This window comes from Indicator indicator, chromosome 5, assembly GCF_027791375.1.
Source record: "Indicator indicator isolate 239-I01 chromosome 5, UM_Iind_1.1, whole genome shotgun sequence".
In the NCBI taxonomy this organism is placed as follows: domain Eukaryota; kingdom Metazoa; phylum Chordata; class Aves; order Piciformes; family Indicatoridae; genus Indicator; species Indicator indicator.
In genome coordinates, this window is record NC_072014.1 from 15534349 (window position 1) to 15560960 (window position 26612).

The window sequence follows — 26612 nt, forward strand, 5'->3', positions numbered from 1 at the left end:
GCAGAAGTATTTTTTTCATAGAAGTATCTATCCGCTCAGATGAAGTACAATGTAGTTCTTTTTTTTTTCTGTAGTAACAACTCAACTACAGCCACATAGGTCATAACCTCCATGGTCAGGCCTTGATCACAGGAAACCTGTATACAGAAATGCAGGACAGTAAAAATAAAAAATGCCACAATTAATGTTTAATATACAAAGACAATCCCTAACATTATGCAGTGCCAAAGAAGGCCCTGATATACCTTTTGTTTTACACAGCTTCATACAGTGCAGTTGCTGTTTGCTTTGGCAACTTACATAAAAATACAGGGTGCAGAACTGATGTAGAACTAGGAGAAATTCTGAAAATGTTTTGTAAGAGATTTAATACCTGTAGTGTAAAACCCTCTCTGACATCAATCTAACATCAGGTAACAAAGGCCTCCATCATGCCTCACAGCAGCTCATCCAACTTCCTGTAAAGAAGTCTGATCTTACTGTCTGTACAGTAACTCCTGAGCAACCCAGAGCCTGGGTCCCAGAGCCTCAGAGGGAGCCAGCCAGAGCAGCTCCGAGCAGTCTGCTGGGCAGCTGCCCAAGGGAGCCAGGAGGAAACCCAAGAACCCTGTCTTGCTCTGCTCCACTGCTACTAGCACTGCAGCTACTCTGTGGCAGTTGCAACTTGCTGGGAGAAGCCAGGGCTTCCCGAGCTCTTCATGCCACACCACCTGACCACTTTGGGTACTCCAGGCTTTCTAGAAAACAATTTAAATGTCAAAGTTGGGTGCTCAGGGAAACTAAACTGACTTTTCAAAAAAATCACTAATGCTTTTCAGCACCTTTCTCATCCCTCCCTGAAATATCTAGTTGGGTTCCAATTTTTATATCCTGCCTGAAGATTACATGAGGGGCTCCTGAGCATAATTTAGTAATAATAAACTCAGCAACACATGAGGTTTAAGGCTTTCTGCTTCAATTCTTTTGGTAACTCTTTTGTGCCATGGGGAGATTCCTACAGGACAAGCAGTAACCCAAGTTTGCTGGAACTATGTCTCATGCATGCTTGGAATACAATCTGGCTGATGCAATGAAATTTGTAGCATTTCCTATCAAGCTATTCCTGTCAGACATCATCACAGAACTCCAGAAATTCAGGTTACATGGAGGTTATTTTTCTGAAAGGGTAAAACATTAGCATTAAAAAAAAAATAAAAAATCCCCAAACCTCACCCTGCCAAAACCAATGCAAACAAAAAAGAAACAAAACAAACAAAACCAACAAACAAAAAAGAAACAAAAACAACCCTTACAAATTTAAACACAAGGGTGTGACCAGTGAAAATCAGTGTGACCAGTAGCTAGTGAAAATCAACAAAATGTCTGTGAATAGAATAACTAATATTGGTTTCCAAGGTGAAAGTGAGCACCTTTGACTGAAGAATAACAACTAACTTGGGTTAGCAGAAAACTTGATTGAAATCATGGTTTTACACTCACTCTTTGTGGTTGATTGTGCCTAGGGAGACTACCTTCATTTTCTAAAGCATGTAGAAGATAAATGGAACAAAAATCTCTAGGATAGTTCAGTCAGACGACATACATCACAGTGACACATTTTCCTCTATGAAGCTAGAAATTTCCAGTCCTCAGACGTGATAGATGTGTCAAGTTTACTTTTCAGGGAGAAAAAAAGGTGCTGTTATAGTTCTGGCTAACCTCTGTAGAAACCCTTAATTCACAGAACAAGTGCAGGATCTTGTCTGGGAAAATCTGATCTCCTGCTTCATGCCTTGAAGCTACTACATGCCTTAAAAACCCTGACAAGATTTTGAATCAGACAATAAGGATGAACTAGAGGAAGAGAGTCTGTTGTGGCACAGAAAGAGAAAGGGGGGAGACGTGAACAGCAGATGGTAACATTTGTTACGTTTCACTTTTACAGTCCAAATAAATCTAAAACCCAAAGCAACTTTGCTGCTCTGATGTAATTAAGTGCTTCACTAGTGTGAAAGCCTTTCTTTATGAGACACAGCAGAGCACAGAAGAAGGTTGCCCCTCAACGGCCACTCCAAAACCTCAACCTAATTGAAGACACTTGCAGCCTTATCAAATACAGATGCAAAAAGTTAGGGGCTGGAGAGCAATAAAAATTGGCAGTAAGTCTTGGGTTGATTCAAGTATCTTAAAACAGAATTCAACTCTTCATCATAAAAAAAATCTAAATAGATTTGGAGGTTCTTCAAAGTCCAAACATGAAGAATAATGCTGAACACATGTCTGTCTTCAGTGTACTTTTAACTCAAACTCAAGTTTTTAATAAACTAATCCAGAGTAGTACTCTCTAGTACATGATAAATGAGTATGAAGTACTGACCTTAGTGGTGGAGGGGAAAGGCAAAAGTTGAAGAGGATCCAGCTGCATTTTATCTGCAAAGAAATGCCCACCCTCCACAGCTGACTGTTAAGATCTTGAGAACATTTGTTTTGTAGAATTACAAGCATGTTCCAAAAACTTACAAGGTGCTGCATTCACCTCCATACTAAGAAAAGCCACTCTTTTCTTTGGAAAAGAAAATAATAAACTCCATTTTCTAAAACACATCATGGGCAAGACTTCATTCTATGTTATCCGTGAAGAATTAGGTAAGGCTACACAGAGCACAAAATATAACTCAAAAGTAATGGGCTCTGTGATAAATTAAGACATCCCCTTCATAAATTATGGCACATTCTTGTCACATTAAGGCATTTTGAGTTACAAAGCCAATCTAGAGATCGATCGGACTTTTTTTCAATAATTAAGGGGATTATCTGCCAACATTTATACTCCAAGCAGTTTTCTTACACCTTATTTCTGAATGTTAAAATGAAATAAAATTAGACTTATGATTAAGCCCTGTGTGCTGGTTTTGGCTGGGGTAGAGTTAATTTTCCTCACAATAGCTAGTGCAAGGTTATGTTTTGGATTCACGCTGGAAACAGCCTTGATCTTACAGGGATGTTTTTGTTATTGCTGAGTGGTGCTTACACAAGATCAAGGCCTTTCCTGCTTCTTGGAGCACCCCACCAGGGAGTAGGCTGAGGGTGCACAAGAAGTTGGGAAGGGACACAGCTGGGACAGCTACTCAAACTAGCCAAAGGGATATTCTAAGCAATACGACACCATGCGCAGTACATAAAGCTGGGCCAGAGTGATGGTCTTTGTCTTCCCAAGTAAATGTTACAGGTGATGGAGCCCTGCTTTCCTGCAGACAGCTGAAAACCTGCCTGTGGATGGGAAGTGGTGAATTAATTCCTTCTTTTGCTTTGTTTTTATGCATGGCTTTGAATCCCTCTACCTCCCAGCACTGTTTTACTCACAAATAAACCATCTATTTCCTTATTAAGATGCTGCAATAAATAACTCGTGTTTATAAAATAGTATAGTGATATTTTTATTAAAATTATTACAACACTCCCCCCAAGACAGATTAGCTAAATCTTAGATGCAATTTAAAAAATAAAACACTGTGTAAAACTTTCTGGATCTTTGATTGCTCTTCAGCTCGCCTGACCTATGCTGCCCAAGTTCCCTGAACGGATACTTGGAAGAAGCAAAAAGCAAATAAGCAACATAAAACAGTAAAGCTAAAGAGATTATAAATTTCTCTCTTATTTCCTGCTGATCATTGCCAGACTATGTTTCTGCCCCAAAGTGCAGGCTTCATTATTAAAGATGGACAGAATACAAGTATATTCAGCGGAGGCCAACTGTTCAGGAAATAGCTATAATTTGGTAAACAGCATAATAAACACTTGAGCATCCTTGATGCAATGGGTAATGAGCCAGTGCAGTAATAAGTATGCACATAACAATGTTAAGTTTATACTGTATTTCACATTATATATTTACACACACACTCATATAGAGATGTCTGTATAATATTTCAGCTATTATATTTGTTTCCCTCCTGACATAAATTTATTACTTTTTCCTCTATACTCAACTGGTCACTTGTAAGGTAACATCTTGCCTTCATTTTTTGGTTTTTCTCTTTCATTTTGCTTCTAATATATGCACCTAAACCATCAGAAGCTTTTGTTCATCATGGCAACTGAACGCATTACGTTCTGAAGCACCAGAGATCCTGGAACTAAATGCAATCTCACAGCAAGTCATCAACATGTCTTATAGCCCATGCAGTGGGAAATGATTTAAATCCCCAGTCTGTTCTCCTTGCCACCATGGAGAGTAATGACAAACCATAACATATCCCATTCATCTAACAGCTGAGAGGGTAATGAATTACAGAGATAATTCAACCACTCATCATTAAAAGATTACCAAATTAAAAATGAAGTTTCTTGGGTTTTTGTTTGTTTGCTGTGTGGGGGTTTTTTTAAGGTAAACGATCATGTTTTCATCTAATGTAAGTCAATCATGATACAGTATTATTGATTCCCAAATAGAAGGGTCAGCTTGTAACAAAGCCCTCAAATTGAATTAACGTTAGCACTTTTCCAACCTGAAACTCAATCCCAGTTCATACTGTTTTGCTCCAAGTGCTGAAAATATCAGTATTATTTAACAGGAGTTTAATTTCTTGCTATTCTTCTCTGACAGCATTAACCATCTTTAATGAAACTGCAAATGGCCATAGTTGATTCTACTTAATACAACTCTTGGTCAGGAATTACAAAAAGTAAACCAAAACAACAACAACAAAACCCCAGGAACACCCCTCCGTCAAACCCGTCAATGTTGTATGGCACAAACTATGAAAAATGTAACTGGAAGAAAGTCTCTAGATACTGGGTTTTAATGGAGGTTTCAGTTCCAAGTGAAATACCAGCGACCTCATTTTAGAACAAACCTGTTAAGATTAATACTAAAAAAACCCTCTTTATCAAACAAGCATCAAGCCAACTCTTCCATTCAAGGGATATGGTTATCTACAGACTTTTCAGGTTAACTCAGTGACAGATGAAATGTATACATAACTGAAACTGCTCCTTAAGTACTGCGGGTAAATGCATGTTTCCACAGGAAACTACTCAATCATTAGATGCAGGACACAGCATCATCTAATATAAAGAGACTTTTTAATATAGAACATATGCAACCTTTCTATCAGCTCCATCTAAATGTCTACCTGGGGTCAATTAAAAAATGCCTCAAAAGTTTGATTCATAACCTTTTCACTTTCCCAAATACAGTTCTGCTGTTTGTAGGTGGAGAGAGGTGAGAGAAGAGGGGAAGGTCTACAAGAAAATGATGTTGTCAGAAAATGTCAAAACTCACAGCAAATCTTCTGCAAATGATTTTTTAAAAGTCTGTTACACTTTATGTAGAGCTGAACAATAACAAGTATAATGCCAGCTTTCATTTTGGAAACAAGCTGTAAAGGACATCTGTATGTGGACACAAACCACAACTGGTTAAGACAAAGGAAAGCCCTGCATCAGGACTTCTGTGGGGCAGACTGTGGAGGCAGTATACTCTTGCCTGGCCAGGGGAAATCTGGAAAGCTACTGCAGTAGGGCTCAAAGGAGGGGAACGGAAAGTGACTTTTATCTCCAACTATATTTCTTTTGGTCTTTCATTCTATTTATACGATAGACTTCTTTGTAGTGACTGGAAGGGCTATTGGAGGGTGGCTGCACTTCTCTCACTGTCCCTTACCCAACAGGATGGGGCACTGTCACCACTATGAACACAGGATGGGGGCATGGGGGATCCAGAGAGGACAGCGCTGCTGGGGAAGCTCTTAAATTAGTATTCATCTTCTCTTCAAAGAAAGAAGACACACAGTTTTAGGTCTACTTCTAATGAAATAAGAAGCACAAAGGAGGGCAACGATTTTCACATTTAGTATTCCCTCTCCACTCCTGGAGACTTGCCATTATTCATTACTCATTTTCATCCTGTAACCTTTCAGCTGAATCTGCTGAGTGGCTTTCTTGTGAGTCAGTCTATTAGTCCATGATATTTAGTTTTACTTTGAGCAGGATTCTTACTTTCCTCAGAACGCTTCTTGGTGCCATGCTAAATCCTACCAGATCCTCATGGGCTGCAGCAGGGACTTACTTGACTGCCTACTACCATCTGTTCTTCACAGCCAAGAGTAAGTGCCTTATGAGAAGTTTATTATTACTATTATATACAAATATTTTGGACCCTGAGCTTATTTTATGTAAAAGTTCTTTCTAGCTCTGCTGATGATATTATAGGCCAGATTCTTAGAATTTTTGGGTTAACTGTTGGATTTGATCTTAAAAGTCTCTTCCAACAAAAATGATGCTGTGTTTCTAATTAGCAACAGCAATGACTATACAAAAGTGGTTGCACTTTTCAGTTGCATCATGTACACTTCTTTATGATGTTAAAGTTTGCATTCAGCAGTCACTATGGTCCTTTTCCTGAAGTAGGAAAGGCAGATTTTACTAAACAAGCAGACTGCAGAAGTTATACATTTATATTTTTTTAATAAGAAATTTTTCTTTGTTTCTCAGTAGTGTCACAATTTTTTTAATTGACACATTTTTGTGTATTTTCACAGTAAGTTACAAGGGATTTTAAACAAAGTGACCCTTCAGATTAATACCTATCTTAGTTCTTATTAGAAGGCTCTTGAAGTAAAAAGTGAGAGTAAAACCAAGTATTTTCAACTGATGCAACCTTTTTATTTTTTAGAACTATCCCACAAGGAACATTTGAGTTTTGGTACTGTTGTCTCAACCCAGGCAAGATAATGTAGGGAAATCTAAAAATTCTCAGGGACAAACTCCCTGTTTCCTCCCTTCCCTAAGACTGAGCATTGCATGGCAGAAATGGTACTTTGCAAATTGGTTTACTTTGGGAATTCAGTCAGAATTAAATTTTCCCTACTTTGCATTGCTTCCAGCCCTCAACAACCAGTAAAGCTAACAGACAAAAAACTGATTTTTTTTTTTTCTTTTTCATGAATGACAAGGCTAAATTCCATCTGGAATTACTCCCGTGAAACACAAGTCAAAAGAATGGGACTATAAAGATGCAGCTAAAGGAAGAAGTTAGTATCTGAAATCTTTGTATACCAGTGAGAATAAATGAGTAGCAGAAATATCTTTAAGTTAGATTGCAGTTTTCAGTATTATCTATTATAAGGTATTTCTGGAAAAAAAACCCCAAACAAACAAAAAACCACCACCACCAACACAAACCAAACCAACCAAACAAAAAAACCCACCCACAAACAAAAAATCCCCCAAAAACCCCAACTCAGATTTGATACTGAGTTACTGAAAGAAATACAGAACCTAAATATACCTTTTTCAGGTTCACTATTCAGGGAAAAAGTGGACCTTACAGGCTCTCAATTTCAAGCTTGGATCTTCCCAGTAAGTTTGAAAGCATACTCATCACTCTGCAGTCTACACAGAACTGGGACTAGAGTGAATTCTACACCCTTACAACCTAAAGGAAAAAAGCATTAGTCACAGCTTTACACTGGCTTACTGCAGTCTGGCAGCAGCATGTACTTGGGAACACTACGTGGATCTTAGCCCATTACAAGACTTGCACGAAGTTCAGCAGGCTTTGACTCAGGCCTGCAAAAATTTGCCGCAAAGCAAAGCATTTGTAATTCTGTTGTTTAAGACCAATCCATGTATCTTTGAGACATCTGCTGTTTTTTAGTTCAGGAAGACTGACAGGCTCCAGGATGCTCTCCACTATTTTGAAATAACTGTTGGTTATTTAGGCTCCCCAAATCCTTCCTTCTGATCACTACGCTCTGCCAAAGCTGGCATCTCTATTTCATTTTCTGCAATCAGGTCTGGTCACTTGTGCAATTAATCCCTATTCCTTCCACTTTTGTCAAGAAACAATAAACATTTTTACCCTCATTCTCAACACTGGCTATGCAAATTTAGCCTGAGCTTCTGGATTTTTTCTGTTGAAATTTTAAGTGCACAAATTTTAGCTGTGCTTCAAAAGAAACAGGTTATAAAACCTGCTTGTTATAGTACTCACAGCGTTCTTTGTTTCAGAATTGCTCCGGTACATTGACTTTAATAAAGTTCTGTTTTTTCAAGAGACCAACACAACTACTACAAGTACAGGTTAAAAAATGGACAAATACTGAACTGAAAATGCCATATTAAAGGTCTATAATGATCTTTCTGTGCTCAGCCAGATGGATTGTCATCTGTGCTGATTCAGTCCAACTTGTCTGTACCATTCAATACAATTGATCACATGATGCTTTTATAGAGCATTTGGTTATCCTTGAAATTTGGTACCCAGGGGTCCTGGAAAATGCCTACAGCTTAAGCTGTTCTTCAGTGAATGCCTTTCTCTATATCAGAGAGTTAAACTGTTCTTTTTCTTATCTTGCTCTGAAAATTCCCTATACACATTCAGAGAAACTCTGTTTAAGCCTCCCTGTCTCAATCTTGATAGCAACATCCACTTGGTAATTTTAATTAAATCTCATAGCTTCAATTATCTGTATGCAGACACTGTATCAATTTAAGGTGCTTTCTAGGTTGTTGGTTTCTTTTTTTTTTGTTTTTGTTTTTCCCCTTCTCCCTGATGTCTTATTTCAGTTTCCCTCTCTTCTGTTTGCTCAGCCTTTGAAATTGAGTCCTTGAGCAGGCTACCAAGCAAAATTTGCATTTATTTTTTCTATTGCTTTCTAAAGCTCATTTTAAGTCAATATTTACAGAGTGAAACCCTCATACTTTAGTGCTTCATTTCAAGTCTTCTCCTTTTAGCTTATAAATTAGCATGACAGTTTATGTAACTAATTTGATTTTGTACTTCTCCTCCTTCTCTGATCACTGCTGTATATGAAATTTCCTGTGTTTTATATTGCATGTTTCCATATTGATCTTTATATCTGTAGGTTTGTTTTAGGTCTGTATCTGCCTTGCATGGGGGTTATTAAACAGAAACCTAGACGTTCAACATAATTTTCTGCTTAACTTTGTGGAAACTTAAGGATGGAGCTGGTCTAAACACTGATGGGTGACAAAAAATGTTAGTCCCCTAAACAAGGATTTCTCCCTACAGAAGGCAATGGTCCCAGTTTCAGTCTGACTTGCATTTTCTAAATACAACATATATGATTCCTCTCAAAGAAATCTTCTCAACAACGGTCTAAATTCACAAAGCTGCCATCTACCTGAAACAGCTATAGCAGAACATTCAATTAAGCTTTAATTATTATGTGAAGACATTACAATAGTAGTGAAAAAAAACTGGATACCAAAGCCAACAGAAACCAATGCTATCACAGCCAAACAGCCTCATGAGGGTGACTGAAACTTTGACCAGTAAATTTCATCTATTACAGGCAATTTGTGTCCCAAGGTACTCAGTGAATAGCTGATGTATGCAAAATAAACAAAGGCTGAGAAAGACAATGAACTGACAGCCAAGATCAACAAAGGGTCTTGATATCCCATGAAGCCATTAACACAATACTCTGTCAAATATGCTTTTCTCCAGAACTGGGCTGTTTCAACATGTTTGAGTGCCTCTGTGTCCTTGAGAAGATGAGTGAGATATATAGTGATATGACAAGATTATTCTACTGTAACGAAGCTCCTTTTAGGTTACGTAGTCCTTAAGCATCTCCTTACTCCTCTCCCCTAGGGTATTTATAGTCCTCAAGGATGTAAATCCACCACCTCCTCTCCTAACCTTTTGCTGTTTTCATTACAGAGACAGAAATAGCCTGTCCAAGAAAGAGACCCAGCCTTTACCTGGCATTCTAGAAATTAATCATACAATACCTTAAAAGTTTTATGTGCTAATCCACCAGTGCCATACAAACACAGGTTAACAGCTTAAAATAGCAAAGGTAGAACATTTTCAGCTTCCATGTGTGATATATGATTCGTACACACACAATCTACACATACAATCAACACACTTCTCAAAAGAGCTATTTCTTTTAATTTTAGCTCCATTGTAGCTTTTTACTATGGTGTGAATGCATTGTTTTAAGAAAGATCTAGAACAAAGAAGACAGAAGCATATATAACTTTGCTCTGCTGGATTGTGGCCTCAAGAAGTTATTAAAGTCCTTAGGTAAATCTTAACTATTTAGTTATTCTGGACCTCGATCCTCACCTTTTTTCCCTACTCTAGGATTGTTTTTGGTTATCTTTATTTCTCTCTCTCTTTTTTTTTTTTATCTTCCCCAATTAGAGATCATCTTGTCTGTGCTCCACTTTCAATTGCATACAAGTGGATGGACAGCAGTTTATGGTATAATGTAAGTTTTCTGCAGCAGTCTAGGGACAGTTATGATCTTTCTTCCCACTATGACAGGAACATCATCTTTCAATTTCTTTAAACTCTAGCCTAAAATAAAAAAGATTAAAGTTTTTCTCTGAATACTCCCACAAGATAAAGAAAGCTGCTATTTAAGCCAGAATAAATACTACAGATGAACTAAATAAATATTGGAATGTTTTTGCTAGCATACTTGAAACTGCCTAAAGCTTGGTGTGCTTCTAATTGACCTCTAGAACTTACATTTTGTATGTATGGCTTCTTTCCTCCCTTCCAAACATGCAGAAACATGTAAGTCTTTGTAAAACATGGAAATATCTCTACAACACAAATTTTTAATAGCAGTTTCCTTGTAGGAGATGCATCAAACTCCAGTTTGCTTTATTACACTGCTGGGGAATATAACCAGTTATCAATTCAGAATTAGCCAGCTTGCACACCAGCCCAGTTTTCACCACTCATTGGATGCACCATACTTTACAAGCAAATCACCAAATTATGCAGATTATAAAGAACCACCACAGGATTTACAGGTCTCGCAGAACGTTGTCAGCATCCCTACTACAGATACATAAATACAGCTTCTGCTTTGTAATTATTGAAACTGGCAAATATCTCACGCGCAGGAATGAAGCAGGTAGTACTACTGCTACTTGCAGTGACAATTCAAAGACCTATACCTAGAAATTTCTCTACATTTCTTCCTGAACCATTACTGGTGAGACTTCACCTGGAAGTGAACCATTATTAGTGAGACTTCACCTGCTCTGGAACCCCACAGGACAAGGACATTAAACTGCTGGAACAGGTCCAGAGGAGGGTCACAAAAATGATCCAAGGGATGGAGCATCTCTTCTACAAGAACAAGCTGAGAATATTGGGGTTGTTCAGCCTGAAGAAGGCAAGGCTGTAGGGGGACCTTAATGTGGCCTTCCTGTGCTTAAAGTGTGCTGATAAGAAATATGGGAACAATGTTTTCAGTAGGCCCTACTGAGACAGGACAAGGGGTAATGGCTTTAAACTAAAAGAGGGGAGATTTAGGCTAGTGTCAAGGGGTTAAGTTGAATCTGCTGCAGATACTCAATTCCATGCTAGCTTCAAAATGAAAGCACTGGCTGGGACAGAGCAGGGCTTGAAGTTCAGATTGTAACATGAGAGGCTTCCTGTTCTGGTTGCTGCTTTTGGGTGTCAGCTCTCTTTTGCTGGGATGGCAGCTGGATGGGGAGGTATGGGGGAGTAGCTCCATGGCTTGGGTTTTTAGCTTGATGCTTTCTGCTGTGCTTTTTCTGCAATTAGGCTAAGGGAATTGTGCATTATATGATCTCATTTATATTAACATCTTATCTCAACTCTTTATCTCAACCCAGAGGTTTTTTTTTGTGTATGTTACTTTTACTCACTTCTGTGTTGCATGAAAAAGACTGTGGTAAATTAGCACAACTAGATACAAGAAAGATATTTTTTACAATGAGGGTGGTGAGACACTGGAAAGGGCTGCTCAGAGAGATGGTAAAAGCCTCATCCCTGGAAACATTCAAGGTCAGGTTGGACAGGGCTCTGAACAACCTGATCTAGTTATAGATGTTCCTGCTCACTCTAGATGGGGAGGAGATTGGACTGGATGACCTTTAACTGTTCCATCCAACCTAAAGCATTCTATGATTCTATCATTTCAGCTCAGTACTCTTGGAGCTCTGCCTAAGCCTGCCCACAGCACCCTCTACTGCTACAGATGACTGATGGCTTGGAAAGCAAAAAATGACAACCAAGCTAAAACTGCCTAAATAGGAATTCATTAAGAAAAAGCTGGGGTGGAGGTCTTCAGAGATGAAGAGTTACTTATTGCAGCACTTGCAACCATAATAATATGCCTTTTTAAGGAAAGAAATATTCGCTGATTTCGTCTTGAGTAATTTACCTCAGTTCACTTCACTATCCAGTACCTGTATGCATGTATTCTAATCATAGTAAAAATCATCTGCAGTTGTAAAGAGAATTTCTTTCTCAAGAGCAGTGTGGTTTGACTTGAGTACTGTGTCCAGTTCTGGGCCCCTCAATTTAAGAAGGACATTGAGACTCTTGAACGTGTCCAGAGAAGGGCAACGAGGCTGGTGAGAGGCCTTGAGCACAAGCCCTATGAGGAGAGGTTGAGGAACCTGGGGTTGTTTAGCCTGGAGAAGAGAAGGCTCAGGGGTGACCCTATTGCTGTCTACAACTACCTGAAGGGAGGTTGTAGCCAGGAGGGGTTTGGTCTCTTCTCCCAGGCAAGCAGCACCAGAACAAGAGGACGCAGTCTCAAGCTGCGCCAGGGGAGGTTTAGGCTGGAGGTGAGGAGAAAGTTCTTCACAGAGAGAGTGGTTGGCCATTGGAATGTGCTGCCCAGGGAGGTGGTGGAGTCACCATCCCTGGAGGTGTTCAAGAGGGGATTGGACGTGGCACTTGGTGACATGGTTTAGTAGCCATGGGGTCTTGGGTGACAGGTTGGACTTAATGATCCTTGAGGTCTTTTCCAACCTCATTGATTCTGTGATTCTGTGACTCGAGTTTTTGGCAAAGTTTTTACATTAAAAATTGTATTTTACGGGCAGACTGCGTCAAAAGAAACAGACTAAAAATCAATATTTAAAAAAAAACATGTATTGCTGTTAAGATTAAATGAATGAAACGGAGCTTCCTTGACACACCTTCCTTGCTATTTGTTAGGGAAGCTGCACAATTCAACAGTATGTGAATGGAAAAAAGCACTTTCAAATGCAGAAGAGGATATGGAAAGCATATTGGGAACAGGGGGGAGAGGGCAAGGGAAGGAAAGCTAACTTCTTTGAATTGTTTATTTCCTCAATCTAGTTTTAATTAAAACCAGAACATTAGGATGTCTGTTATACTAAGCTACTGTAATACACATTTCCACATTAGAGAACAAAAAGCCTAAAAAAAAAAAAAAAAAGGATGACAGAGGTAAAAGGAACAGTGCCTGACTCATTACTCACTAGGATTCTCTGGGTAGAAACAAAATAGCAGACAGCAGCACTGGCCTTCTGTCACCAGAAAATAGCTTTACAATTCTATTTACACATTATTACCAACCAGCCTGATAATCTGGGGTTAGTGTGAGGCCAGGTATTCACTACTTTCAAATAACAGACAATGAATAGCACAGGCATACAGTTCATTATTTCAAACCCAATACTGAACTTAAATGCTAAAGAACTACAGCAGATATTCCATGGCCTATGTACCTTGTAGTACATATACACACAGAACAGACAGTTCTTCACCTTGTGAGTCCACCTTTAAGACATTATTTTTTTAAAAAATTCCTAAACTGGTGATGACAAATATCTCAGAGTTTATATAGCATGTGTATATATATATATATATACACACACACACACACATACACACACACAGAGGATGACAGTTCTGTTTGTGACAGCCTTTGGCTAACATTTTATATTTGCCCAGGTTTCCTTTTCGTTCATCCTATACTGTTTCTTCTCAACAATAAAAACAAACAAACAAACAAAAAAACCAAACAAAAAATAACCAAACCAAACAAAACAGAAATAGGGCAGAAGCAGGAGGTTGCAAGAATATAAAGTGAAAAGGAAGAAGACATCATCATTTTACCACTAGGAATTATTTAAAGACTTCTAAACAGTTAAGATCAAATTCTCTCAAATGCTCCACGTCCAAGCCAAGACTGTAGAGACGTAATTCCCCCTGAATGAAGGAAACAAGTGGGGGAAGGTTCTTTGAATGTAAATATTTGTGAGGGGAGCACTCAACAGCGTAATTAACTTCTACGGTAAACACCGTGCAGCATCGTGACCAATGAGAAATCAGAGTGGTTGTCCCTCATGACAAGGTGCAGAACAGAAGCAACACAGTGCTAGGCTTATTAGCCAAAGCTCTGCATAAGCTGGGTCACAGGTAGGACAAGAGAGCCTGGTATACAGAGCAGGGTAAAGAGAGGAGAAAAAAGGTAACATTGACAGAAACCTGGTGACAAACAAGCATCACCACAGGACGGAGGGCTGGAGGAGATGAGGTGGAGCTAACTCTAGTTACCTTCTGAGGTTAACAGTGGAAGAAGCAAGAGCTGCTGGATCAGTCCTGCACCTCTGCGTTCATGTCCTAACAGATTAAAGACAAATGAGGAGAGGTGGAACTGAATGGGGCACAGCCAAACGCAGCGCAGAGCAGGAAGCTGTAAAGAGCTTTGCCTACTTAGTACTGGTGGACAGACAGAAGGCAGAAGCAGGGATGGAAAGGATATAAAACCATTTAATCCTGCTAACATTTACCCACATCATGGAAGTTTTACAGCAGAAAAAGAATCTTAGGGAGGTTGAAGGGCTATATAAAATACTTTATGCCCATATATGCTGCAACATGTTTCAGTAGAAGGTGTGCTGAAGAGACAGGCTGGGTTGTAAGTGTTCATGGTTGCTCCAGCAATATCTTACTGCACAAGTCTGTTAATGATGACCAAAGTGGGAAGGAGACAAAGTTAGTGCCGTGTTGATAGGGACAGGAAAGAATAGTCAGAACAATGACCCAGCAAGTGTGATCCAGAAGAGAGACTGAGAAAAATCTGGAAACAACAGGAGTCCAAGCAGAAAGGAAAGAGACTTCTTTTGTGTGGTCAGGTATTCAGCATGTTGTGTAAGAAGTGAGGAAATTTTAGACACTTCCCCACAGAGTGGATTTAAACTTTACTGAAAGATGATATCCCATGTAGGGGCTTTTCTGAAAGGAAGAAGATGCCGCTGTGAAGATAGAGTAAGGACATTAAGATGAACAATCCACTAAGAAAAAAAATGAAATAGTATGCCCAAGTTAAATTTGAAATGACAAATCATTTTTTTCATAGCAAGAAGGCATAAAAACGAGGTAAAAGATAGAAGGTGGACTATAATTTTGATGTGTTATATCCCAAACTGCATTTCTGAAGGTATCTGTAGCTAGAAGGCGGTACAGAGAGAAGGAAATCCCAGCTTGGCACCTCAGACAGTAGCAACAGCAAGAAGGGGTGAGCAACACAGCATTCTATCAATAAATTCTCAATAACAGTGTTGCAACAGGTTGAGCTTGCAAACTGGGCTAGGCTTGCTTCCTTTATTTTTTTTTTTCCCCAAAAGAGAACAGACCAATCATTGCTAAAAATGGATGGGAAAGTAAGCAGTAATGTTTACAAGAAGAATGGAGAGATGCTATGTGGAAATAAGAGACTGGGCAACTGGAATCACTGGATAAAAAGTAAAATGAAAGACAGGAAAAAGTCCTCAGAGAGAGAAGGAAGAATCCTAGAGATTAGAGGAAAATTAGTTTGGGGAAAATCACACAGAAGCTTACTACTACTACTATTTATTTTTCATAAAAATAAAATTATATGCCTGCAATACTTTTACAAGAATAGCCAGACTAGTTTTTAAATGTATTTATTTTTAAACACATTTATCTGAACCACTACCTTATGAAACAGGGAAATGCTGTTATTTTATTTTTTTCTAAGCATTGAGGATAACTTCTGTTTAAGGACAACTGTGGCTCAAAGCAACTGAGTTAACCAGTGTCACCCAAGAAATCAGCAGCACAGCAGGCAACTGAAACAAAGCCTCTCTATTTTCCTATCTCCTAAACCATCTCTTGTCTATTTCCTTTCAAAAATCCTGTGTCGAAAAGAAGAGGGAAGAAAGAGACAGAGTGGTTCAAAGGGGTCAGTTTTTTCTGAAGCTAGCATACTTCATATGCTCTGAAATTGTGTCTACCCCCCAAAAGGAGCTTTGTTCCTTTTATATGTCAGCAAAACAAAAGGTCAGCCTATTGAAATATTGGCCAGGTCTGACTTTATTCTATTAATAACAAGTAGAGACACATTTTTTTAAAGTAATAGTTAAATAAATGGCTACATGTCTGCAATCATTTCAACTCAAAATGTCAACTGGATTTGAGATGCCATGTGCATTTAATCAATGACTCTACATTCTAATATAAATATTACTTTGGTTTGACTGCTTTGTCTGGCATAAATCATAATTTGGTGAGATGAGTATGTTTAATTTTGTCTACAGATGGCTGTTAATGGCAACACCTAGCAAACTGGCACCTGCTAGCACTCTCTCAGGAGTCCCCTTCTGTATAATTTCTCTTTTAATTGTTGTCCCTCCTCTAGCCCCATCATTTACCAAGTTCGTGTTACAAGAACTACTAAAACAGGAAAATCAGAAAAACTGGTTTTGTTGGGGTTTTTTCCCTTTTTTATCTTTTTATCTCAAGGTAGAACTCATACTCTACACTGCATTCAAGTTTTATCCTCAGATAGATTTTAGAACATGTAACACCCCCAACTATAGAGAATGAAGGATAAACACACTTCCACAGTGCTCAGTATTCATCAAGTATATACTTAGCTTTCTAGGACTTTTTTTGCAGAGGCATTTCTTGTGAGAGAGGAGACAGACACTTAAGAGGAAATACCCTACCTCCAGAAAATATCTGGACTTTTATTTTAGCAGGTGTGGCATGCACAGATGTCAACACTGAATAGGTAAGTATACACTTACGTAGACAAGTCACAGAATTTGGTGCACAAAATTGATTCTTACAGACAAAGTGATTCTTACAGACAAAGCTTGCTGCTGCCTTTTTTTTTTTGCTTACTAATGGCTTAAATAATGATATTTCAACTTGAAGTGAACATGCAACTGTTTCACAAAAAGCATGCTCCTTGCAAACAGTTTGCAATTTCATGTCCTTTTAAATAGTCAGGGGGAACTTTCTGCTCTGATCTGTTAAGTAAATATAAATCTTGTTATCCAAGTTCAGTAATGAGAGTGAGGGGTCTATTCTTCTTCACTGCACTTGCATACATCTAACGTTAATGAGATTTATGCATGCATATTAAGAAGAGAACAGATGCTTAATTAAACAAATAAGTCTTTAGTAGGCAGTCCACACGATCATTTTTAGTACAAAACCCCCTTATTTTCTCCGGTTTAGTCTGATGATGAATGCAGCTAAAGAGTAATCAATACTGTGGAGGAAAAGTGATACATTTAAATTGAAGTGTTTGTCTTTTTATAGTTTAAAATATTCAACAAACTCAAAATACATTACATGGATTAGGTATCTCCTCTCCCTCTAGCTCTCATGCTCTCTAAAGGAAATGGGAGTTTTATTTACTAATTTACTTATTTGAAAAGTGAGAATTTTATTAGGCAAAAGGAAATCGAGGCCTCTAAATAACTCATCTGCTTCATTATCTGATGCTGCATATCAAATACACAGGCATGATCAGAAGATTTTATTATTGAGAACAAAAAATTCTAACATAAATTCAGTCTAATTAAGTTATAATTTAACCCTGTCTTTTGGTGTGGTTTTGTTGATTTTTTGAATTTTTTTTTTAAAATCTAGCCATATCCATTCTGATTTCCAGTACCATACACGTGTTCATATAAACATATTAAAATGCCATATACGTTGCCTCTCTGTAGCAAATCACAGCTTTATTCTTTGCTCCTTCTTCATTATATTGCTAACTTTTCTTCTACAATGCTCAACTTCCCAAGGCAATGCAGAGCTGGAAAAAAAAAAATCTCTCCATAAGCTATCATCCTGCTATACTTAATGGCAGCCAATATCTGTATATTATGCCATCTACTCTGCAATACTATTACAGGCTCAACAGTGATGGTTGCTGAAAGTGACATTCTGTGCACAAGGCCTATAACAGTAATAATGAAAAAAGGGTCATTTCTGTCTGCCTACTAGAATGAAAAATTAAAATCACTAAGGCACTTAGCTCAAAGGAAAATTGGCAAATTAAGAGGACAAAAATAAAATATTCATGGCTTATATTGTGAAACGGAAAGTAAATAATTTAAGATGAACTATTATGTGGGAAAGTGCACTCTTTCTGAAGAGGAAAAAGCAAATATAACTAATATGCACATATATATACTCTTGCTTCCTGGGTTTATAGTTACCTGTATACATATACAAATACGCCAAGTTGTGGCTGATGTGCAGTATTTGTGAGGGGCAGACATTTTCCCACCTATACTAAATTTGAAAACATTTGCCAGTGAACTAGTGAAGTCAGGTTTACAAGAGTTGACTTCTATGAAGGAGGTTGGTTGGCTTTTTAATCCTGAATCCAGTGTAGAAAAAAGAAACTGAATGAGAGGGTCTTCCTCCACTGCACCCCAGTTTGGCAAAAAAATTGGTGACTCTGAGTCACCAGTTACATACTTGCTCTTAGAATTTTATAACACAAAAAAATTATGACTTCAGCCTACTGGTCTCTGCCTGAGGGAGCTAGCTATTAAAATGCCATTGGTATGGCTGCAGTCCATTAGCTAACTTACCTTCATACCCATAAAGCTGAAAGGGCTGCCCAGAATTTTTACAATCACTATCTGGAAAAGGTAGCAAGAGAGCCATAGACTTATGTTTATTATATGCCAGGACTGTAACAACTGCTATGGGATTAGGATACAGAGCACCACTGCATAGCAGAGGTCACATTCCCCTGGTGATTTTAATGTGCAGTCTTTCTCCAACTTAATTTAGAAACCAACACCAAGCCTACCTATGTTAGAAAAGAATATTTTTATAGTATTTCAAAGCATGACAATTAAATAAATATATATCACAAATTCAAAAACTGGAGTTCATCACATAGCAAACTGAGGAATAATTACTTAGAGGGGTTTTTTTCAGTTAACCCCTGGGTTAGTTTTGCACTCAGAGTGGTAAGTGATAATGCATTTTGCATTAGCACTCAGCATTAGCAATTTCTAACACCTTGCACCAATGAGTTAATTAACCCTTACAAATAGCCTACAGAGCCACTTCACAAGGCTTTTGATGGTTATAAACCAGTGATTCTACACACTACCTTTAGTCACGGGATCACAGAATAGTAGGGGTTGGAAGGGACCTCCAGAGATCACCTAGTCCAACCCCCCTGCCAGCGCAGGACCATAGAATCTAGTGCAGGTTGCATAGGAATCCAGATGGCTCTTGAAAGTCTTCAGAGAAGGAGAACTCCACCACCTCTCTGGGGAGCCCGTTTCAGTGCTCTGTAACCCTCACAGTGAAGAAGTTCCTCCTCATGTTGAGGTAGAACCTCCTGTGCCGTAGTTTATATCTATTGCCTCTTGTCCTATCACAGGGTGCAACTGAGAAGAGCCTGTCCCCTCCCTCTTGACCCCCAGCCCTCAGATATTTATAAACATTTACTAAATTCCATCTCAGGCTTTTCTTCGCCAGGCTAAAAAGCCCCAGGTCTCTCAGCCTCTCCTCACAGGGCACATGCTCCAGTCCCTTAATCATTCTCATCAAAGGCACAAACACTCATGCTGTTTCACTACAGTGTTTCTCACGAGAATGCAAAATACCTTCAGAAAGTACAGGGAAGCTCATTTGAGGTCCAGAAGTCTCCCCAAGGCTCAGTGTCCTAAAACAACCAGTCAGCTCAAAGTAAGAAAAGAAATGAATCAAGAATTTCATGTGGCATTGCATAATCTTGCCACAGTTAGGTATCTGCACAGAACTGAGTGTTTTATCTCTTCCAAAAGAGTTTCAGCACAGATGCTAGACAATGGCTTTTTCCTGAGACTACAGCATACATCTAGTCACAGCTCCAAACATCAAAGTATTTAATGTAGCTATGTTCCTGATATACAATACCAATTTAATTTGATATCTGTTGTCTAGCAATGGGTTATTTAGTGAGCTATGATAGTCCAATGTTCTAGAAAATATCAAAAAGTAAAACATAATGTTCACTAGCCAATGTTACATACAAACAGTTAAGAGAGTCAACTTTTGTTACTCTTTGGGCAGCGCACACACACATCTCATACTAATGCCAGAAATATATGCATCAGAACCAGCTGAACAGGAAAACAAACACTGTGCAGTTTGAACTACAGTAAAATAGTACTTTGGATTACAGATATTCAACTGATCACTAATAACCAATGTCATCTGCATTTCCAGTCTCCAGTATATTAACCTCCTTTGCTCTAAGTGCCACAGTCATTAAAATGCTGCAGCCAAGAGTTCCAGTTAATATTGGGTGAAACAATAGGATTTTTTAAAAACCAGTAATTTAAAAAAATAAAACATGATTTCTTGATGGTCTCTCTGAATCACAGCCACCTAAAAAAAGCTTCGATCCAGGAAAAGCTTAGCAGGAAAGCAAGCTTTTCTTTTTTTTTCCATATGTGTAAAAAAAGACCAGGAACTACAAGTAAATAGCAGCTGAGCAACAGATGAGGCACTAAGTGAAATCTGTTAGCAACTGCTAACAGCTTTGCTATTTTCTGTTGTTAAATTAAAAAAAAAAAAAAAACCAATGCAGTAGCAATTCCAATATGCTCAAAAATCTCAGATGCAAAAGATTAAAGCTCAGTGCTTCTTGTACTAAAGATAAATACTTGAGTTTAACTTTAATATCTTAAAACGCTTTGTTATTGATTATAAGACAGAAACACACTAATTCTCATGGACATACTAGCAAGCTAAAACCTGTTAGAGCTATACACATGACCCAAAAAGTATTGCACAGAAAGCCCACCACAGGCAAGTGTGACACTTCCAGCAGCTGCTTTAGCCTCAAATTCTGCTTTTTTTTTTTATATGACCTCTAGTCAATTGTCAGAAAGCACATGCATTTTCATTTGCACTGAGCTTTCTGGCAAGATCTCAAAAATACATTCACTGTCCTTCTGGTCCTGGAGCTGGCCACAGATAGTTTCCTATTTATCTCAACCCAGTCTTGATATGGGTTCAGCAAGTCTATTTTCCTGTGTGGATGCACCCACACTGGACAGCCTAAATATGCAAGCACAGCTGAAATCGCTCTGAACAAAGCATCCCACAAATTACAAATGATATGAATGTACTGGTGTGGAGTTCCAGCTCTCAGTAAGATCTATTGTTACATGGCTACAGTCAGTGCACTAGTTCAAAAAACTCACAGCGGCACCCGCTCCCAGGCAGATACATCCTGTTACCACTGGAATACATTTTTCCTAACTTCTTTCGTCTTGGGACTGCCTCTCCTGTCAGTCTGGGGCTCCGGTCCTTTTTCCTCATTTTGGTGGTCTCCCACATGGGGGATCACAGTAGAACTACTGTCATATTTACAAAAGCTACACTACAGATTTCCTTCTCCATCCAGCTTTCTGCTCCCTTATGGTGTTTGTCTTTCTAATGCCTTCTATGGCATGTTCCCCTTCCAGTTTAAACTCAGCATGTCAAAAACTGAGCTCATCTCTGTTTCTAAATACTTCTATTTCTTTGTCTTAAACTACCAGGAATTAACAGTCACCTTGCTCACTGCAGAAGCTCACAACTTTGTTGTCTACAGCTTCTGTTTCCTTCCACAGATGTTCTACCAGTAAAACATGCCAATTTTTATCTCCACAATGTCATAAAAAAAAAAAAAATCTGGCTGTTTCTTTCCATCCATACTTGTAAAATACTTGAACATTCAAACATTTTTATTGCAGTTATCTCCTCCCTATCCTTCCTGACACTCACTCCTCATATTACTGCAAAAATCTGGTTTGAAAAGTATTTCTGGAATCCAGTATTTAGTCAGTACATCCCTTCAGTAGTTTCCTGTTATTTCTTTTTTAAACATTCAAATAATTTTTACTTTTCTATGTCATCCACAGCAGTTTCTCCCTGAAAAAAACACCTGCCTGGTTTTGCTCATCTCAAGCAGGACACGTGTTTTCCAGTCCTATTGTAAACTCACACCGTTTGATGCTGTTCAGTCTTTACAGGTCATCACCCTTCCTTCACTTTATCATGGGTAGGATTCCCTAGGATTCTTACCTTCTCAGGAAGGAATTTATTTTCAAGAACGATTTTATAAATTCTAGGAAGAAACAAAGAGGAAGACAGAGAAAACTCCCAGCTGGACCATTAGCTCTTACAAATAACTCCTACTCTGTTCATAGTAACTTGTTGCTTCCATCTTTGCGTGCTTCACAGAGATTTTCAATGGTGTGGGATAGAAATATCCATTCTGTGCTGCCATACAGATAAATAAACATTACTAACAATTACTCTCTGCTGGGGAGACTATCAATCTAAATAAAAAGCAAGCTTCTGAAAAGAACAGATGTATAAAGCTCATGTACAACCAAAATGTGAAATATATTCTGAAGAAGAGAACTACTAAGAATGGTAACCTATTGTTCCCAGCTTTGCACATGGATCATTATCATTTTTCTTTTGTCACTAAAATCCCTTGTTTTGGATTCTGATGTCATCCCATATTTCCTCTGGCTCAGACATCACACCCCTGTGCGTAAGATTTTGCACTTCAGACATCGAATTTGCCAATGACATAAAACAGAATACTTCTGGGTTTGTCAAACCTCTGTGCCATTCCCCTACCCTTCCAATGGCCCTATTCAAGAGTTAAAAATAATGAAAACAGACATAAAGCTTAAGATACTCAAGAGAGTCATTGAAGTCACTCCCTTAATTATTCAGTGTTTTGACTACTGTTCCATGTCAAGACTTTTTCTTTTTTTTACCAGTATGAACACAAATGCAGGTGCAATGTACAGGTGTGAATATGTGCCTCCTTGGCATTCCTGAAGAGCCCCGTTAGAATGCATACTGCTACACCCACTCACCTTCATCTTATGAAGACCAACAACTGCTGAAGTCATGGAAATTTGGTACATAAGCATCTCTCTGTATTTTTTAGAGTACCTCTATACGGTTCAAAAGTTGATAGGAAAATTTTGAGTATTCTTGTTGATGATAGAGGATACATGGAATAAAGTCAGCTAAACCACTCTATGTTTGTATATAACACAAGCCATTTGACTTCCAGAGAACATATCAACAGAAAGTTGCAATGCAATCACTGTCCTAATGAGTATCACTGCAAGTGAATGATCTTGCAGCTGAATTTATTAGATTACTAATTAAATATATCTTTGCCTATGCAGTGATTCTGTCTTCTGTATGTATCTGGCTTGTCTAGAATACAGCATGCTAGAAACACCAATAGCCTCCTAAAGCTAACATCAAGTGTTCAGTGCCACAAGTAACCACATGGTCATACAGTCTAACTTCGTCCAGGTGATCAATACATTTTATTCACATACTGTATATTAACTGCAGAGATCTACTTAAACGAAAATACTTTAACCCTCAGTAATGTAAACAGGTACCAAAGGCAGCACTGACAGCAACAGAGTAGTTATGGCAACAAAGAGCAGGGAGGACGGTGAGCTTTTGACCACTGCAGGCAAACACTGAAGCTATGAAGCAAAGATTTTATCACTGTTTGAAGTTACACAAGCAACCTTGCTCTCCCCAAACCTCATAAAGGAAGCAGATAAGCAAGGGAAGAGAAGGTAAGTGTCTGAGTGTAGGAGCAGGGCATGTATTACTCAGAAATATTCCCCACAAAGCCTTCCCCCTCCACACACACTTGTTTTCAGCCTGAAACCTTGAATCTTTTCTGACATATGGGTATGAATTTCAAAGGCACAAAAAGACATTTTATCTGCCAAATGTCTTCTGCCTCAGCTACAAGTTTGGTGTAAAAGTATAAACTGCTTTCTTTTTAAATAACATAAACATTATTTTGAGTCCAAGTGAAATAATTTCTCCACTGCTTTTAAAGAGTATCAGTTGTTTCCTATGTTATAATGAGAATGAATGGCTGTTTTCCTTATTAAAATGACATACCTCAACATGACACCAAAGCCCTTCTTCTTTTTCTTTTCTGGATCTTCATTCTCTTCCTTCCTCTTCTTCTCTTTGATTTTAGATTTGCCCTTTTCCTTTTTCTTGTCTTTCTCTCTATTTTTTTTATCCTTTTTTGCTTTGGATTCAGCATCTTCTATTTCAGGGTTCCCTGGAGGGGGAGATTCCATGTTCTGAGCTTCTTGACCAGAGTGAGAACTCTTATCAGAGAAACCATCTGCACAGAATGAAAAAGAAACAGGGAGGATGGCTAGGGGCCACCAAAATGCAAACACATAAAACACAGCGTAAGTGTCTATAAAGTGCTCATATGACTCACACTTACTCATTCAATTGAATAATTTAAAAAGCAGACTAAACACATCTAGTGAATTCAAGCAGCTTTCTATTGTAAATTAAACAGAGAGTTATTTTAATGACTTATTTTCTAGTTATTATTCCTGACACAAAAACCCTGACATGGTAAAATACTACTCTGTTTGAAATCTACCTTCTTAACCTCTATCAGCTTGGGAAAACTAACATGTCGGGATGAAGTGAAAGCTTACTTCAACAAGAAATTCTGGTGACTGCCATAACCAACCCATGTAACAAAATTATCTCATTCACTCATTGGAATTTTTCTATTTTAATGGCTGAACAAGAAATAAACTCTTCTATCTAGCTGGAGAAGAGTTGTGTTATTTCTGTCTGGGGAGCTCAGGATCCAAGCAAAGTTTAATGCTAAAGGAAACATATTGCCAGACTAGAGTCTATAAACCCATAGTGAGAGAAAGAGCAGCAGGGTGCTATCAATGCACTCTTGCCTTGCCTATAACAGGAAACAAATTTTCAGCTCAGAGAAGACAGAATTGTAGACAGCTCTATAAAACAAAGAATATAATTTTTAACGTAACCTGATTAATTCATCTGCTTCTTGAAGTAAAAAGTTATAACTATTTAAGGACTGAAATCTAAATCCTCCAACTCCTCCCTGCCCCGAAGGAGGTCAGTGAAAGACTTCACATCCCTGTCAAGGTTTGATAGGCTACTGCAAAGACAGCTCTATTCAGAAGAAGATACTTTTAAAACGTGTCCAGCTTCAATTTGACTAAAGTACTTGCTTATATGTTTTATTGAGTTGGCTCTCAGCAGTGCTAATTGGAGGTGGCTCCCTCAATAAGCATGTCATTAGCAACATACCCTCCTCTCCATCTTCAGGACCATCATAAGACTTGTCAATGGCAGCTCGGAAACTTTCATTACACCCCCGACCACGGACCACATGAGGTCTGGGTCTGTGAAAAGGGAGTTCATTTTTCCTAACTTCAGCCACAGCAGTCTGAAGACTCTCGAGAGAACTGGACTTCTTCAATCCCAGAGTAGGACCAAAATCTTTGCCAGAAGAGTCTGGAAAAGAAGTAGTTATGGGTTTATACCTAAAATCATACAGAAAAATAAAAGTAGTCAGACAGGTATCTTAATTGTGTACTTTATTACTTGGGGCCTTTGAAATAGTATGCAATCTATGTAATTTGTTTTACAAATAACATCAAGTTAAAGCTAGTTCAGTAGATATCCCTGTTAAGACTTGGAGGCAATGTCACAATTTACAGACCTGACAATAGTGATGGGCAATATCTGGCTCACTCTGTGTCACTTCAAAACCTACACCAGTGATATGGATGAGGTTGTTTCTTACCCCTTTGACAGAGATATCCAAGTGGACACTGCTAACAGTCTCAAGGAGAACATTATCATCAGACTCACAAAACCAAACACAGCCACACTAGAGTTTTGGTTTTTAGAGCGCGTCAGGCTGTATGAATGGCTGATATTTTCAAACACATTTCTCCTGTAAGAAGATATTATTAGTTTTCTCACAGTCTTATCAAGCCTTTTTCTTCAAGCTGAAATTGGTGCTATGATATCAACATATATAGTAGGTTATTCAAGAAACAAATATTTCCAGCAAAGTACAGCTTAACAAATGCTGTTTCTGCCTCTTTCCTTGTTCACAGGCATAAAAAAGCACTTCCTTTCTTTAAATGTTTGACTATCTGGCCTTAGAAAGGCATTTTGTAACAATGTTAGTGTTAATTAGCATTAATATGATGACAGTAGAGTAGGTAAACAAAAAAAGTTCAAGTTATACATGCTACATCAACAAAGAACTGCACACAGCTTTTATATGGTAGACCAGTAAATATGACATTTAGGTACTGAGGAATGAATAGACTTGGCCTTGCTATATACTTTCTGTGTCTGAGAACACAAATGCTTTTATTTTAAACTTTTAAGTGATACTAACATAAGCAACAGGATAATGTAAGAACAGAAGACCTTCATATACACATCATTATACTTTCATGCCTGAAGATATTCAAGGACCACAGAAAAGACAGATATGTTAGTACTATACGCTAGAATTTTAGCAGTCCTGGAGTGCAGGTATTTCTGAACTAAAACAGTGATCAGTGACTTCTTAAAAGGAAAAAAAACCAAGAATTGGCAGCAAACAGAGACTTGTCAGTAGTGTTCACATAAAGCAGTTTACAATTCCTACCTACAGACTAAAATGTAGCTGAAAATAAAGGATGGTGGTGTAGGGGTGCATGTGAAGACA

The 26612-nt window shown here is 38.3% G+C and overlaps 1 protein-coding gene across 1 annotated transcript in view; it reads right to left on the reverse strand.

The window, feature by feature from the left end:
- The window catches only part of PARD3B (par-3 family cell polarity regulator beta), a 411926-nt gene that overhangs the window by 114865 nt on the left and 270449 nt on the right, over positions 1–26612 (reverse strand). The window contains exons 17-18 of the mRNA XM_054381001.1: positions 25190–25396; positions 23990–24224 (exon numbers count right to left, since the gene is read on the reverse strand). Coding sequence (XP_054236976.1) covers positions 23990–24224; positions 25190–25396 — 442 coding nt within the window. The remainder of the gene's footprint in view (positions 1–23989; positions 24225–25189; positions 25397–26612) is intronic.